Source organism: Lepus europaeus, chromosome 4, assembly GCF_033115175.1.
Source record: "Lepus europaeus isolate LE1 chromosome 4, mLepTim1.pri, whole genome shotgun sequence".
In the NCBI taxonomy this organism is placed as follows: Eukaryota; Metazoa; Chordata; class Mammalia; order Lagomorpha; family Leporidae; genus Lepus; species Lepus europaeus.
In genome coordinates this window covers 61,498,074-61,516,814 of record NC_084830.1, presented here as the reverse complement: position 1 = coordinate 61,516,814, position 18,741 = coordinate 61,498,074, and the positions used below count along the sequence as shown (strand labels likewise).

Here is an 18,741-nt window from a genome sequence, read left to right as displayed (position 1 = left end):
CTGGGATCAATCATAGTGATCTAATATAATCTTATAGATATTGGCCTTAGAGAGGCCTCATATCTAAACATCATAATTGGATTAGGTTTCTACCCTCTTAGTAGCATTAACAAGAATTTTGAGTTTTAAGCCCTTGCATGAGTTTGTGGGTCCAATCATACTCAAACTATAGCACTCCATTCTCTGGGACCTAATCTAACTTATTACTATTAGTATACCTATTAAGCCCTTCCCGCCATGTTACTTGCTTGGTTTCCTAACTATTATCAGGACCACTTCTTCATCCTCCCTAAATTTAATTCTCAACCCCCATAGCAATTGTTTTTCTGGCATATTTAGTTTTACTTCAATGCATGAAACATATGCTGATCACCTACTATGTGCAAATAGTTGCAATCAATAGATGCTAAGGTATTAGTTTGCACTAGAACATTTTGGTATCTGGGAATATTTTAGGATTATTTCTACCTCTGGTTTTATACTTTCTGTTAAAGAAGGTTTTAGAATATAGCTATAATTACTGTCTACTCAGTTGACACTTGTGAAATTACTTTGTATTACAGTTATTAATATTGTATATATCTCTTCATTGTATCCACCAAGGCAATTAGAAACCCTTACATTTAGTAGGCACTCAAATAAACACTAATGAATGAATGTATAAGCACCTGATAAAAGTTGGAATTTATCTCCATTCCTCCCATGACAATCATATGAAGAAAAAATTGGAGATGCAATAGACCAAATGAGTATTATGAGTTTACTCCTTTAAACCTATGATCTAATCTATGATTTAATCAGGAGAGAAAGAGGACAAGGAACAAACAGAAGTAATTTCTGTTCCTTACATAAAGCAGTGGCCTTGGGCACAGATGGAAAACATCAGTCAGGAATATATTACTTTAAATTTGTTGGTAAAATGTAGCTTCTTTTGGCATATTTTGCTCGGTATATATGCAAAGACTGTAATGAAGGTGAGCTATTCCATCGTTCCCATTTGTAATATATTTATACAAGCAAAAAAATGAATTATACTGAAGGAAGGCCTTTATCAGAAATATGCTCCAAGGAAATTAGGTGACACCAAAGTATCATTTTCCCTTTCTCATTCGAAAACTTAGGTGATTGAAGTAGGTAATCTCTTAAGTTTTTGCAATTCATGTGCACATATTACTTTATATATATCATCATGTAGGTATTAGTAAGGGTATACACATTTTTGCCCCACAATGCTAGACTTGGCCATACAATTGCTTTAAGCAAAAGTGTTCCATGCATCTTCTCAGAGCCAACTGAAATGTCTGCTTGCTCTTTTCCTTCTGCCATAAAAATGGCAATGTCTCAAAAAGGGGTTGTTCTTTCACTGGGATCCTGGAATGAAGAACACATGAAGCAGCGCCACAGCCAATCAACAGCTGATAGTAACTAAACAAGACACAGATCTTTATTGTTGTTTTAACAGCATACCCTAATAAATAGAATTAATTAAATACAAAAATTCTCCAGTAAGTGTGTATCAGTACAAACTATAAAACAAAAACTGAAAATTTAATAGAAAACTGATAATGTAAACTATGACATAATGGAAATAAATTAAAAAGCAACTAAAAATTCATACTTTTAATACAAGAGATTGATTTAAACATGTACATAAAATTTTCCTTGTGATTTCTGGCTTGAATCCTTGAATGACTACTCCAAGTAAGAATCAACATTTTTTAAAAACTGCTCTTCATCATTAAGATATTCCAAAATAATATTTCCACCATTATATAAGGGGCAATCCTCCTTAGCAATCCAAGTTTCCAAACTATGATCCAAGGGTAAGGCTTCTCCAGAAGTAATGTGACATAACCTTAATTTCTGTTAAGAGAGAAACCATATTGTAATAAATAAACATGCTTGTATAGAGTTTCCTTAAGTTTTTAGGGACAAACATTATAACTAGATTTTACCTTAGCTGTTAATTTGTTATTGTCATTTTTCAGACTGGCTAGAGAGGCTGCAAAGTCTATGACCTTTCCAATGCTCCACCGATGGCAAAAGAACATTGGCTTGCTCTTCTCTTTACTCCCCTTAGGTAAGAAAACCTGAAAATAAATTCTTTCTGTCTGAAAAAATAAAGAGTTAAAATACAGATTATATACACACACATGTACACATATACACACACATAAGACATTTATATGGCACATTCTTTCTTTTTCTGATCAGAGAAATATTAACCACTCCAAGGTTGCAACTTTTAGTGACACAAGTTTCTACTCTTCAGAGCTGCCCAGTATCTACTTAGATGCATGGACATACCACCCAGGACACTAGCCAGGGTGATCTGTACAAATTTAGGAATGTGACCTAAATTAGGCCAATTTGGGTCTTTCCCTGAGATTTTCTGTTCAAAAACTGAGCTATGGTGAGCATTTTTTATCTGAGTTGTTAAAAATCTCATTGATTTTAAAACTGATGTTGCTTGTGGCTATCCCTCAGTTCCTAATCAATGTGGAAAAGAAAGCAGAAATGGGAAAGAATGAGTTCCATAGAGAGAGAAGTCAAGAAAAGACTGTGCCTCTTTCAACATAGTTAAATCTCTAAATCTGGTCATGCCCTAACATCAGATCAAACTGTCATTCTCCATTATACAAGAAAAAAATGTCTAAGAACCAAAAAACTGGAAGACAAAGAAAGAAAAGAAAAAAGCCAAACCAATAAAACCTTACACAAGTACCTCACTAACCAAAGAAAGAAATTCAGAGCTGGTTTCTTTACTATTCTGTACCCTACCTGCCTCTTATGTTTTCTCTTGCTCAGTGAAATATCAGGAAAAGGTATTGGCAATTTGATCTTCACTGATTCCTGAAACTACTGCTTTAAAAAGTGCTGCCTTTTTATATCAATTCCTACTACAATAAACATCTTCATATAACTGGAGCATCTCTAAGTTGTAGGGGCAAGATCACAATTATTTTAACACAATCCTCATCTCAGCACTAAGAATTTATACTTGTTGAGACCAGTGGAATATGTTATTACAGAAAACAGGCATTAAAAGAAAAAACAAGAAATCATTAGAAATTGGACCAATTCATACTCAAACAGTCCTAGTTCCAAAAACAAATTAACAAGAAAACAGAAAATTAAAAACATGTTAAAAATTTCATTTAAAAAACTGGGACCGGCCGGCGCCGCGGCTCACTAGGCTAATCCTCCGCCTTGCGGCGCCGGCACACCGGGTTCTAGTCCCGGTCGGGGCACCGATCCTGTCCCGGTTGCCCCTCTTCCAGGCCAGCTCTCTGCTGTGGCCAGGGAGTGCAGTGGAGGATGGCCCAAGTGCTTGGGCCCTGCACCCCATGGGAGACCAGGATTAGCACCTGGCTCCTGCCATTGGATCAGCGCGGTACGCCGGCCGCAGCGCGCCTACCGCGGCGGCCATTGGAGGGTGAACCAACGGCAAAAGGAAGACTTTTCTGTCTGTCTCTCTCTCACTGTCCACTCTGCCTGTCAAAAAAAAAAAAAAAAAAGAAAAAAAAAAAGAAAAATTAAAAAAAAAAATTAAAAAAAAAAATTTAAAAAAAAAATAATAAAAAAAAAATAAAAAACTGGGACCGGTACAGTGGTGCAATGGGTTAATGCCCTGGCCTAAAGTGCCGGCATCCCATATGGACCTGGCTACTCCACTTCTTGTGCAGCTCTCTGGTATGGCCCGGGAAAGTAGTAGAAGATGGCCCAAGTCCTTGGACCCCTGCACCCACGTGGGACCCAGAAGAAGCTCCTGGCTTCAGATCAGCACAGCTCCGGCCGTTGCGGCCATCTGGGGAGTGAACCGTCGGATGGAAGACCTCTCTCTCTCTCTCTCTCCTTGTCTCTCCTCTCTCTGTGTAACTCTTTCAAATAAATTAATAAATCTTTAAAAAAATCTAATTTAGAAAGCTAAAAGCTTCATCTAAAACAAAAGATAAATATATAATTGAGGATTGAAGATAAAACCCAAGTTTTCTGGGCTCTAGAAGAGGAAGAGTCAGTCAGCAGTTCAACCTGTGAGTAAAGGGGAAATATAGCACCATGTGGAGACAAAGACAAAGCTCCTGATCAGGTTCCCTGCCTAGGTACCTTGGAAGGCTACTCTGGGAAAAGAGGCTAATGAAGTTATTCATTAAAAGAGGCTAATGAGTTAGGCTATTAGTTATATAAACCAAGATGTAGACAGGCAAAAAAGCACAGGTACCACCTTCCAACAGTGACCAACGCCACACTCTTCCAGTTCAGTAAATCTGTCTATACATAATCTGTAAGTCTCTGGGAAGCAGAAGCACAAACTGCCAGACTCAAACTTCGATTTGGAATTCAGGGGCTAGATGAGTGAGACATGAGGAAGAAATACAAAATTGCTAGACAGGGATCAGTGAGTGGAAGGGATGAAGAGATATAGCAAGAAGCACCTACTCAAGATGAACATATACGACTCAGGAAGCAGTTTTCTGAAAGTGAAGAGATAAGACAAAATTAAAAATGTACCTGAAATGACAACCTGAATAATTAAAAGGAATTTATATCTAGAAACACTGAATAGAAATACTGAATGGAATCTGGAAGATATCATAGGTAAAAACTTAAACCTATAAAAAAAGACAAATTAACCATAAAACAAGAATAAGACCGACAACAGATGTTTCCCCAATAATAGATGACAGATGCCAATGAACAGTATATATAAAGAGTTTATAACATCTAATAGACAGTCCTACTAAAAGCAAAATAAGAGCATTCTCAGATCAAAATAAATAAATAAATAAATAAAAAGTAATCACCAAAGACCATTACAGAATAAACTACTAAAGAGTGTACTTCAGCAAAAATAAAAGTAATCCTAAGGAAAGGATAAACTTTAAAAGAAATTGGTAAATTTAAATAGCCATGGGCTTAAAGCCATTGGTTCACCCTCCAATGGCCGCTGCGGCCGGCGCACTGCGCTGATCCTTAGCCAGGAGCCAGGTGCTTATCCTGGTCTCCCATAGGGTGCAGAGCCCAAGGACTTGGGCCATCCTCCACTGCACTCCTGGGCCATAGCAGAGAGCTGGCCTGGAAGAGGCGCAACCGGGACAGAATCCGGTGCCCCGACCGGGACTAGAACCCGGTGTGCCAGCGCTGCAAGGCGGAGGATTAGCCTAGTGAGGTGCAGCGCCGGCCTTTTATCATCGTTATTAAAAACCATTCAATTAGAGATTCTAAATGATGCAGTATAAGATACTGAAATAACTGGAAACTGTTGAAGAAAATTTATGCTTACTAGCTAATGAGGTGAAATTGAAGATATTAAGGGAAAAAATCTCTTAAATTAACAAAAGAACTCAATGAAATGGCTGAATAATATGTACACAGAATTCAAGACTTTTTTTCCCCTGTATCTATATCAGTACTAGGAAGCAGAAGTGGTGGAGGGAGATATACCTTTTCACAGTGGGAACAAAAACCCTAAAACAATCAGTGTTGAAAATATGGAATATTTAAACAAAAATGTCATGAAGGCAAGGAAATATGATATGAATAAATGAAAGACATATACAGTTCTTAGGAAGAAAATGCCATAAAAATGTCATTTCTTGCCAAATTAATAAATATTAATAATGTAAATTAAATGTGAATTATTCAGGAATGGTCCTCAGGCCTAAACCCTGGACTTGCAAATAAATATTGCTGGAAAACTGATTTTTACTTCACCTAACTTCAGGAATGTATTGAAGAGGTTCTGCAATTGTCACTAACACCTTGGGAGCAGGAAGGGAACCAGGATCCCTAGGACAAAAAGGAGGACAGAAAGATATAAAATGCCTTTGAGATGGCAAAGGGGCCCTCTTGGAAAACTTCAAATCTTCACTTCCTGGATGCACTATTATTCACATCTTACATAGTTAGGACTTGCATTATCAGATACACCAGAACTTCTTATAAGTTATTGCATCTAATCAATCTGGGATTGACATATGAATAAAAATAAACAGATGAGTGGAATGGAATAAAAAATTAAAACATAGATACACACAGAAAAAAATGTCAACTTATTACAAAGGTGACATTTTGGTATTCTGATTCAGTGGGACAAAGCTATTTATTTAATAATCAAGTGACATGAAGCTAACCAAGCAACTAGATGAAAATAAAACTGGGGGAGTCCAATGTTGTGACACAGTGGGTTAAGCCACAGTCTGCAACACTGGCATCCCATGTCTCAGTGTTAGTTCAAGTCTTGGCTGCTCTACTTCTGAAACAGCCCCCTGCTAATGTACTTGGGAAGTACGGCCCAAGTACCTGGGTTCCTGTCACCCACGTGGGAGACCTAAATGGAGTTCCTGGCTGCTGGCTTCAGCCTATCCAGATCTGGATGTTGGGGCCATTTGGGGAGTAAATTAGCAAATGGTAGATCTTTTTCTCTCTCCCTCTATCTCCCTGTCATTCTGTCTCTCAAATAAATAAAATAAATCGTTAAAAAAAAAGAGAGAGAGAAGAGAAAATTGGGTTGTTAGATCATATATAAATACACAACAAAAAAATTCAGGTGGGTTGAACACAAATGCAAAAATCTAAAATTTCTTAAGAAAACCAAAATAGAAATGAAAGAAAACCTTACTGTAATTAGTAGCAACTTGACAGTCATGTTGTAAATAAAGTTTTCTCATAATAAACATTTTCTATGAATCTTTTGAAGACCCCTGGTATATACCGCATAAGTTTGTTTGGAGGTTGAAGCATGTTAGAAGACTGCCTGGGACAAAATTAAGCTACAGTTTTTGCTACTATAAGTAATAAAAGAATTACAAAATAACCTGAATAATATTGTTGAATATTTTAGGGTAAGTCTCAAATTTTTTCAGTATTGACATTTAGGACCAGAAAATTCTTAATGGGGGCACAGTCCTGTTTAGCAGCACCCATGGCCTCTACCCACTAGATGTGTGTACCATCCACCCACAATTGTATCAATCAAAAATATCTCCAAACATGGGCAAATGTCCCCTAGAGATCAAAATCACTTTCAACTGAGAATCACTACTCTCACAGGGATGGAAATGGATGATGGACACAGGAGGAATGTGTTTTTTTCCTATATAAATCTTCATAGTAGTACTTGTTAAAAGTATGTATTTTTACTATTTTAAAAATTATTTAGGGGCCAGCACTGCGGTGTAACAGGTTAAGCTGTCACCTGCAAAGCTAGCATCCCATATGGGCTCTGATTTGAGTCCTGGCTGTTCCACTTCTGATCCAGCTCCCTGCTAATAAGCCTGGGAAAGTAGCAGAAGATGGCCCACATACTAGGGTCCCCGTACACACATGGGAGAACTGGATAGAACTCCTGGCTACTGGGTTTGGCCTGGCACAGCCTGGGCTGTTATGGCCACTTGGGGAGTGACCCAGCAGATAGAGGATTTCTATCTCTTCCTCTTTGTTTCTAACTCTGCTTTTCAACAAATAAAATAGATCTTCAAAAAAAAAGTATCTTACAAAATCTCAGAAAGGAAAATACTAAGGTTAACACTAAAGAGAACTGTAATTAATGGTTTGTAAACCACAGTAAGAGAAAAATCCAATTAATAAAAAAGGCAGGAAAGAGAAAGAATCAAAGAAAATGGATGATGAACAAAAAGATGACAAGAACATGGCTGAATGTTACCAGCGAGCACAATAAATATAAATGTGTTTAACTCACCTATGAAAGAGAGACACTATCAAACTGGATTAAAAAAATAAAGTCCAGCTATATGCTGCTTACAAGAGACATCCTAAAATAAAATAACACAGAAAAGTTAAATATAAAAGGATGAAAAAGACAAAATAGTTAAATAGTCACTAAAAGAAAGTTAGTAGTAAAGTATTATTATAATTCAAATTAAGATTTAAGGCAAAATTTACTAAGAAGATATAACAATGTAGAAATTTCATGCATCTAACACATAACTCAGCAAAACCATTAGAATTCTAAGGAAATGGCCGGTGCTGCGGCTCACTTGGCCAATCCTCCGCCTGCGGCGCTGGCACCCCGGGTTCTAGTCCCAGTTGGGGCACCAGATTCTGTCCCAGTTGCTCCTCTTCCAGTCCAGCTCTCTGCTGTGGCCCGGGAAGGCAGCAGAGGATGGCCCAAGTGCTTGGGCCCTGAACCCGCATGGGAGACCAGGAGGAAGCACCTGGCTCCTGGCTTTGGATCGGCGCAGCACTGGCCGTAGCAGCCATTTGGGGGGTGAACCAACGGAAAAGGAAGACCTTTCTCTCTGTCTATCTCTTTCTCTCTCACTAACTCTGCCTGTCCAAAAAAAAAAAAAAAAAGAAAAAAGAAAAAGAATTCTAAGAAAAAAAGATAAAACCATATCTAGGGGAGGACGCTGTGGTGTGGAGGTTGAAGCCGTCATCTGCAGTGCTAGCATCCCATATGGGTGCTGGTTCAAGTCCTGGCTGCTCCACTTCTGATTCAGCTCTCTGGTATGGCCTGGGAAAGCAGCAGAAGATGGTCCAAGTCATTGGGCCCCTGCACCCATATGGGAGACATGGAAGAACTCCTGGCTCCTGATCAGCAAAGCTCCAGCCACTTCAGCCAACTGGGGAGTGAACCAGCAGATGCAAGACCTCTCTCTCCCTCTCTCTGCCTCTCCTTCTCTCTTTGTGTAACTCTGACTTTCAAGTAAATAAATAAATCTTTAAAAAAAATCTCTAATGGAGATTTTAACAACACATTTGTCTCGGAAACTGATAAAAAAAAAAACAAAATTAGCAAGGACTCACATGCACACATACATTCATGGACAGATACACACATATATTTATACACATGGACAGAGACAGAGAGAAATTGAAATAAGGCAAAAGAGAAAACATAACTAACTCATATATTTGGTGAAAGATAATAGAAAAGTTCCTTGTGCTTTTTTTACAACTCTTCTGTTTGAAATAATATCAAAATAAAGAGTAAAGATATCAAAACAGACACAGATAATGAAACCCTCACGCCTAGATTACACTGAAAATAAACAGGGTCATCATACAATGTAAGAAGTTGGCAGAACAGGAGTGAGAACATCTAAACACAGAAGACAAAAGGAAATCAGAGCAGAGCAGAAATTACTGAAACAGAAAACAAAGACTCAATAAAACTAAAACATGGTTCTTTGAAAAACTAACAGAAAAATAACAACAAACTGCTAGTAAGACCGTTTAGGAAGAAATAAAGAGAAGTACAATTAAAAAATATTAAGAATGAAATGGAATGACTAAAGATATAAAAGAGAGTTTGGATTATAAGGGAACAACCTGAACAACTTTATAGAACACATTGTAAAATATACATCTAAAAGGAATTTTTAAAACTATTATGTGCCAAAATTGATTCAGAGCAAATTGACTATCCAAATGAACCAAAAAGTATTAAACACACATAAAATAGTATACAAAATTCTCCCCTCTCCTCAAAAAAGACAACACGTTCAATAGCTATTCAACTGATTCAATAAAAGTTACTACACCTTCAAGAACAAATAATCTTTACCCTCTACAATTATCTCAAAACAACATAAGAGGGAAGGCTGCCCTATTATTTTACGAGTACAATCTTGCTACTGATGTCATTAAATAACACAACAGAAAATCAATTTAGCAATGTATTATAAAGGAATTACATACTAGAATCAAGTAATTTATGCTAGAATATGTGGCTGACTTCACAACAGAAAATCAATTCATGTAATTTTTCACACAAGTAATGAAAAAAATCATCTTACTAGATGGAAGGAAAAAAAACTTACAGTAAAGTTTAATCCCCACTTGTAAGTTCTTAGCAAACTAGAAATAAAAAAAAGTATCATTATCCTGATAAAGGCTACAGCAAACATAATATCTGATGAAAGTCAGAAACATGAAGATACCTTCTATGACCCATATTATGCAACACCGTTCTGGAAATCTCAGCACTTAAGACAGATAATAATGATGCAAGAGAGGAGTAAGGGGAAAGAAACTAGAGCAAAATCAGCCACAAAAACTGACATTTGTAGAAGATATGACTGCATAAAAACTATCCTAGAAAAATCTACAATGTATGGGAATGAAAACAAATTGGAATGTATTTGCTGGATAGAAGGCCAACATAAAACAACTAGCAATAGCCAATTAGAAAAAAAAGGGTACCATTTACAAAGACAGCAAAAAATATAAAGAGCTTAATAATAAGCCTAAGAAAAGATATAAATATTTAGGGAAACATTATAAAATGTTACAGAAGAGAATAACTAAAGCAAAGTTGGCAAGACAATCATAGATACGGATGAGATGAGTCAAAATTTTAAAGATGTCAACCACCTCTAATCTAAAAAGCAAAATTTCTAAAAAACTGTCATTTCACAAAACAGTAAAGAGTGATCCTAAAATTTTTATGAAAGAATAAATGGTAGGAATAGACATGGTGTAAAGCACTATCAGAAGGAGGTAAACAATACAAGTACTGACAACAGGAAGCTGACATTTAGTAAAGCTGAAGATGAGCAAATCCCATGACTCAGGTTTTCTATTTCTAAGTATATTTCCCTGGAGTAGCCCTTTTTTTTTTTATACTGATGGTGTTATTGAATGCAGATTGGAAAACTAACCCAGTAGGTTCTCATCAACAATTTTTACAATATAATAGGGTAAAACTATCAAAGCACACATCAGAAAATTAAGCTAAGTATCATTTAATAAAACTATATATGTATGTATATTGACATGTTATATGAAATAATTCATATTGTGAAGTTTAGGGGGACTGTTCTAGAAATATGCTCCCACACAAATATAAGGATATTCATTGTACAAGAGTTTATAATAACAAAAATTTTGAAAAAAATCTTAATTTTCTCAGACAATGGATACACTGGGGTATATTCATATGGAATAATATACAGCTATTAAAATGAATGAACTAGAATAAAAGTGCTAGAATGGATAAATGTTAAAAACATGATGCCAAACTGACAAAACACCTGAGTTGAAGAAGGATTCATTTGATTCACTGTCATTTTTGTAAAGTGAGAGAACACAAAATTATTATGCAGCCCATATATCATGTAATACTCCTGTCAGGAATGATACATATCTGTTACTTGATGAGGCAGAGAAATAAAAAGGGACTTCAACCACATCTGGAATCTTTGTTTTTCAAAATCTTTAAGACCAACCTGTGGCAATGACTTATCCCCATCAGCATGCATCTTTAATTTCATCAACGCAACCTTTGCAGCTGTTTCACTATTTTTTGCACCTTTCCGTCGTTTACTTGCTGTCTCTCCTGTCTTGGAATCTAAGATATAAGTGTAAACATGTAACAACCTTTATATTGCTTCTTCCAGGGTTTTATTATAAAGCATTTATTAATTAAAGCCTTGAAATAAAAACAAATTACACACAATAGAGACATACAGAGACCAGTCACTCTGTCAGTATTGTATTTACAAAATCAATGGAAAAATTTCATTGAAGTTACCTAAGAAATCTCCATATCAAAAAATTCACTATTTTAGTCTTTCCAATTTAAGCCTACTTAATCTAAAGTGACCACTAATGTTTCTACAGAGAGTGTTAAGATTCTCAAGACTGGGGCCGGTGCTGTGGCGTAGCAGGTAAAGCCACTGCCTTCAGTGCCGGCATCCCATATGGGCACTGGTTCAAGACCCGGCTGCTCCACTTCCGATCCAGCTTTCTGCTATGGCCTGGTATAGCAGCAGAAGATGGCCCAAGTCCTTGGGCCCTTGTATCCATGTGGGAAGACCTGGAGGAAGCTCATGGCTCCTGGCTTCAGATCAGCTCAGCTTCAGCCATTGTAACTACTGGGGAGTAAACCAGCGGATGGAAGACCTCTCACTTCTCTCTCTCTCTCTCTCTCTCTCTCTCTCTCTCTCTCTCTGCCTCTCCTTCTGTCTCTGTGTAACTCTGACTTCCAAATAAATAAATAAATCTTTTTAAAAAAATGATTAGCAAGACTAATTTGTAGTAAATTTTGCTGAGCCAACACACCGGCAGAGACTGATCTAAGTCACAGATTCCTTCCTGGTATCTTGAACCACCTGTATTCACAGGACAGCAGACTCAGATTGGAATTTAGTCTTCACAGCAACAATTATGTCAACCTCAGGAATACTGTATCTAGCCACGTAGTTTATTGGTTGAGTTAAGAACCCCAGCAAAAGGCACCATCTGGGTGAGATTCTTTCAAGCAATTTCCAAATTTTCATTGATAGTTTGAGAAATATTTTTAAAAATTTTATTCATTTGAATGGCAGAATTACAGATAGGAGTAGACACAGAGAGAGATCTTCTATCTGCTGGTTCACTCCCCAAATAGCCACCATGGTCGGATCTTGGCCAGGCCAAAGTCAAAAGTCCAGACTCAATCTAGGTCTCCCTGGATAGCAGGGACCACAAGTACTTGGGTTTTCTTCCGTTGTTTTCCCAGGTACCTTAGCGCGAGCTGGATGGGAAGTGGAGCAGCCAGGTCTCAAACCTGCACTCACATGGGATGCTAGCATTGCAGACAGTAGCTTAGCCTACTGTACCACAATGCCAGCCCCAAGAAATACTTTCACAAGAATGCCATCAAAATGTAAATTATTATTATTGACAATGTTAATGATGCCTTCTGTAACTGTTAAGGAGACATAAGGAGCAGGGGCTCTGGAATTAACAGGGTATACAATGACAAGGAAAACAGCAAAACCAGCTTTCTAGATACTTACCGATAATGTCTTTAACAAGTTTCTGAGTGGCAGCCATGCGAGGCTTTGGTATTTCTAGTTTTTCACACTCATGATCTGACTGATGACGGTGCCTATGAGCAAGAGAAGAGTGATACTGGTGTGGGTACCTGTATATGACTTAAGTAGATATACAAAACTCAAATGCTCTAAGTGATCACCTTAGGCAAAAATTCTTCTCACAATAAGGACATAAAACTGCCACAAGCTCTCTTTCAGTACAGTCCTTGAACGAGCATGGGAAAGATTTGTGTGTATCTGTCTTCAGTCTGTCATTGATTACGGTGACCTAAAAAAAAAATGGGCAAAATGCCATTATATTTTATATGTAAAGCAAATACAAAAATCTTAGGTAGCTTTCACATCATTTTTCTTAAACCCATTAGGGCAAGTTACACACCTTCATATAAAAATCATATTGAATACACAAACAATGATTACTCTGCTGTCAATATTCTCATAATTTTTTACTGTGGTATATTTATCTGCTAAATTAAAATGACTATGTAGTTACTCTCTGTAATTTTAAGCTACTACATAACAGTCCCACACAAACATGCTCCATAATAATGTGCTCAGGTAATCATCTCATCGATCTTCAAATAACAAATTATACCTACTTTCTATACTAGATTGAGTGGATTAAATGCTTTTGGAATAAAACATTCAACAATTATATATCTCTCCATGAGACAAAGGATTAAAAACAGTTTTCAAAATCATATACAGCCTCTTTACATAACCAATTTAATATGCCAAACTTTCACCTATGGTAACTAACTAGTTTAAAATCTAATCAAATTCTAAATGAAAATACATGAATACAAATATGTTGTATCAGATTGGGAGCAATATGAACATACCTCCGGACAGCCATGAGATTCCTTGCTTCTGTGTTCAAGGCTTAAATAATTCAAAAAAGGAAAGCAGTATCTGTTTAAATTCAATCAAAAACATACTTGAAGATAATCTTAGATATTTTAATATTTAGTATCCTTGAATTACTTTACATTTATCAATAACATTGCATATGAGAATAAACTGAAATGCCTAATAAAGATGGAACTGTAATCTTAAAGCTTTCAAAATACAAATGTTAAGTTCAATATGAGTATAAACAAGTCATTACTCTAAATTAGCTTTACTTTTGTTTGTAAATCTTTGCAGTACTTTTAGTTCTTAAAGACCACTGGTAGTAAAATGTCAAAGGAATGCTCTAATTCTGAATGATTTTTAAAATATGTATTATATTTATTTACTTTCAGCAAACTTTTTTGAATTATGACCTGAAAAGGATTCAATCTTTCAGTGTTGTATTTAGCAAATTAAATGCTTAACAGCTTTAAGTTTAATTGTAAGGAATATTTGGTTAGTTCATTTATTTAATTTTGCATATGATGTGTTAAAATAACATCTGACACCCATTTCAAGGGATTTACACGTTGGGTTATTTTCATTTTATTAATTAAAATTAAGAGCTACACAGCTGGATTTTTAAAACCACACTCTTTATATTGTGGTCATTATTTTCTCCTTGTAATTAAAAGACAAAATTTCTACATATAATTCACATTCATAACCCCATTCATAACCCCATTTCTGGAAGTTCAAAGATTAGGCATATACATATGTAAATAATCAGAGCCTATGACTTGTCTGTTTCTTTTTTTTCTCAAGTGACTACTGTATTAAATATCAAATATCAATAGCTGAAGTAACAACTCTTTAATAACTTTTACTTCTCAGAAATAAACACCACATCCCAAAATTATTCCCAAATTCTCCATAAAAACTTAACTTACCAAAATATTCCTGAACAGCCATCACATACAAATGGAAGAAAATCTAAAATTGAGGGAAAATGTTATATGTATGGGTCAATATCTGATTTTGTTTTTGTTTCCTTAAGCAAAAGAATCTTTTTTTTCCTAAATTTTTGTGTTTTTTTTTTTAATATTTATTTATTGATCTGAAAGCAGACTTACAGAGAGAGAGAAAGAGATCTTCCATGCACTGATTCACTCTCCAAATGACTATAATGACCTGGGCTGGGCCAGGCCAAAGCCAGGAGACAGGAGCTTCTTCCAGATCCCCTACGTGGATGCAGGGGCCAAAGCACTTGGGTCATTCTCAGCTTCCTTTCCATGTTATTAGCAGGGAGCTGGATCAGAAGGAGCAGCCAGGACTCACCCTCTATGCCACAACACTGGCCCCATGACTAATTTTTTGGTGTAGTAAGTCACTACGTAACCACAGGTAAACAAAGTCATCACAACCTCAGTAACCCTGCAGGAAAGTAATTGGATTAACAGGTGATGTTACTTACAGTAGCTTTGTCCAATCAAAAGAAGCAAAGCTCTGAGTTTTATTTATTTATTTCTTTGCTTTGTTTTCTTTTGATTCTCAGATTTGCTGGGTATTATTTTCGAGGACTATATACTGCAAAAATTCTGCATTTAGAGTAAAAAAAACAAAACAAACAAACAAAAAAACCCCTAGGTTTAAAGTCTGATTCCAGGGGAATGGCGTCATGGCACAGTGGGTTAAGCCACACAGCCTGATGCCAGTATCCCACATGAGCAATGGTTTGAATCCTGGCAATGCAGCCTTTTGGGAAGTGAACAAGTGGATGGACGATCTCTCTCCCTCTTTTTGTTTCTCCATTCCTCTCTGTAACCCTAGCTTTCAAATAAATAAATAAATAAATCTTTCTAAAAAAATTCATGATTCCACTGCTTACTGACCTAGCAAAGCTAGACAAGTTACTTCCTAGTAAAGCTTGGGCTATTTGCACTTTATACAGTATGCAGTGTCTATGTGGGTATCTCTCTCTGTACATACATGTGCACATACAAAAATGCTTTAGTATGCTTAGGTCATATAAATAGATGCATACAGACAGGTAGATAAATAGATAATAGACATAAACATATAGTGTCTCTCTCCATAAGCATGGGTGTATATGCAGATGTGTTTATGCCTAAATTCATATCTAGGCTGCATGCCACTTTTACCTAACTGGGTAATTGTAAAAACCAAATAAAATGTTTGTCAAAATCATAATAATAACATAGTAACTAAAATTAACAACAATTAACAACTTTTGAGTATGCTCAACTCAGAATATTGTAGTAATGAGGTGAAGATGCCTTCAGAGATTCCAGAAATTCAATAAAGGACACTTCAAAATTAATTTCTGAGTCGTTTCCTTGTTGTTGAGGACCAATTAACTTAGAACCACGTAAATAAGTAATAACTAAGTCAGGAATTGAACTTTTAGAAAGTACATAAAATATCCATTCTCAGATGTGGCAAATAACTGCTAATCACTAGATAATATCAATCACTCTCTAAATTATACTAAGCATATCATACTTAATTGTTTCTTAACCAAATGAGAATGGATATATCAAACCTGGCTCAGCCCTTCTTTACAAAGGCTACAAAAATCTCATTCCATAAGGTATCTTAACTCAAAACAGGAAGAAGAGATCTTATTGTAACTGAAAGGGACCTCTGGATAATTATGCTGTGGAAAAACAGGCCCAAATCGTTCTTTTCACATCTGAGAAGTGGGCTTGATAAACTCTCACTGTCGCTTCTGTTTCATACCAAGAAATTATGGACAATATTTGTCAACAGGAGAAATCAATTGAAACATGTAATACACTTACTGAAAAGTTTTATCCTTTTCAACACGGAAAAATTGTATATGCTGGCTACTTTGAGGCTTTTGGTAAACAAGTATGTATCAGATACAAATCAGGACGACCCAGAGTAAAGAGTTAAATTAATTTTCTGGTACATGAAACAGGTTGTGACCTGCTGTGTGGCAGGTGAATATAGCCAGTGGTGAAAAATACATATATAAGTAATAAGAAGCTAGCAGGAATGGTGCACAGCCAAGTTACCACTAATAAATTACAGCCCTGGTACTGAATCTGAGCTAAACCCCAGAGTCCTTGTCAACACAGTGATGCAGGTACCAACGATGAAGAAGCAGTGGAAAATGCAACCTATTTGGCACCCTATGTGCCAAATGTGATGGCACAGGCTTGGGAGTCAAACCCGAGATCCAAGACTGAGCAGCCTCTAACTCCTTCGTCCTAATTCCTTCGACCAGCGGATCCTGCATTGGTAAGCGGCCGGCCCAAGGCTGCGGCGGCAAGGCCGGAGGGGCGCGGGAGCCTGCGACTCCCCGCTCGCCGAGCTCACTGGAAAGAAGTGGGCGACACCGGACCCCACAGAGTGCCCCGTGGCCTTCTTGGGCAAGGCGCTCTCGCAAACCTAGCTGAGCACGGCAAAGGGATGTCTTCGGGAACTGCATGGCTCCCTTTCAAGTCAATTCCAAGCGCTCAGGGGCCACATGAACAGCACTGCACAGCTCACGGCAGACCCACGAAGGACGCGCCCGCCCCGCTCCCCAAACCCCACTCGGCCCTGAGGCCTCCCTCCCCGCCGCCTCCATGGGTGACGCTGGGGCAGGGCCCGGGTCTGCCGCAGTCACCTCGCTGCCGGCAGTGCTCGACCTGACAGTGCTGCCCGATGTCCAGCTCCGCCATCTCCCCAGGGCCGCGAGGGCTCCGGCAGCCGGGAGGGGCGGGGCAATGCCGCGCGCGCAGCGCCTGCCGGGAGCGCGTCGGGCGCAGGGGCGGAGCCTGAAGCCGGGGGGCGTGGCGGGAGCCGGAAGCTGGTAGGTAGCCAGTGAGGTAGGGAGCCCGAGAGCCCGGGCCGACAGCACTGGGAGTTGGTTTGTTTTTCTCTGAGCGAAGTCAATGTCTCCATTCTTAAGGAAACACCCAGCCGCCCTTCTGGCTGATTATGTGCTGCGGTGCCCTGTGTGTGGACACTGGAATCGAGCACGGCTTCACGTGATTGCCTTTTTTTTCCCCTTCAATTACTCTAACCCCAAGGAACCAGTACAGCGCGTGCCACAAAGTATTGCAAGAATCAAATGAAAGACCTTAGTTCTTAAACTCCTGCTGCAGCCTACAGTGATCACCGCGTTACACGTTGGAAGATACGTGATTATATGAATAGTTGGACGTAAATGCAGAGGAGTCGTTAGGCTTGGTAAAAAGTAAACATCTTCCGCCTTTTCTTCTCATTTTAAAAAAACAATAGTGGGGGGAAAAACGTGAGGCTCTTGAGATCTCCAGAGTGCATACTGAGCCGCAAACACTTTGTCAGTTTGGAGGGCGCAGACTCATTTACAGCTCCGTGGGTGAAGTTATGGGATTCCACCGCATTGTCAGGGAATTATCATGGGGTTGATGAACCGCCCCACAGGTAGTGAGGAAGCAGAGTCCCAGTGGATGCCATTCCACTGAGTGACACGAGACACCACGCAGACAGGGTGAGTGCCAATCAAGTATACATAAAACAGGAGCTGGAAAAGCATCCAAAGCCTCCTATTTATTCATTGAGGAAGGGGGAAGGGTGGAACTGGGAAACAGGAATCATTACTTCAGTATTTGCTCAATCTGTTTAAGATGTTAATGTCAGAAATGTTAATAGTGGAAGCCAGAACTAAAACTCCTTTTTTTTTTACAGGCAGAGTGGATAGTGAGAGAGAGAGAGACAGAGAGAAAGGTCTTCCTTTTTGCCATTGGTTCACCCTCCAATGGCCGCTGCGGCCGGCGCATCTCGCTGATCCGAAGCCAGGAGCCAGGTGCTTCTCCTGGTCTCCCATGCGGGTGCAGGGCCCAAGGACTTGGGCCATCCTCCACTGCCTTCCACTGCCTTCCCGGGCCATAGCAGAGAGCTGGCCTGGAAGAGGGGCAACCGGGATAGAATCTAGCGCCCCAACCGGGACTAGAACCCGGTGTGCCGGCGCCGCAAGACGGAGGATTAGTCTGTTAAGCCACGGCGCCGGCCTCAGAACTAAACTCTTAAGAACTCAAAACTTCTGGGTTATTCTTGACTCTAAGGATCAATGACCTGCCTGGATTTTGTATGCTTATATTAGCTGATCACA

General features: G+C 38.4%; 1 protein-coding gene across 1 annotated transcript; it reads right to left on the bottom strand.

The window, feature by feature from the left end:
• Positions 1 to 1,426: 1,426 nt before the first annotated feature.
• On the bottom strand, positions 1,427 to 17,360 carry ZFAND1 (zinc finger AN1-type containing 1). The gene is made up of 8 exons (XM_062189523.1): positions 17,272 to 17,360; positions 14,567 to 14,609; positions 13,628 to 13,667; positions 12,926 to 13,053; positions 12,747 to 12,838; positions 11,193 to 11,314; positions 1,956 to 2,111; positions 1,427 to 1,863 (listed from the first exon to the last, which is right to left on the bottom strand). The coding sequence occupies exons 1-8, from the start codon at positions 17,324 to 17,326 to the stop codon at positions 1,693 to 1,695; spliced, it is 807 nt and encodes a 268-aa protein (XP_062045507.1). The 5' UTR covers positions 17,327 to 17,360; the 3' UTR covers positions 1,427 to 1,692.
• Positions 17,361 to 18,741: the final 1,381 nt, after the last annotated feature.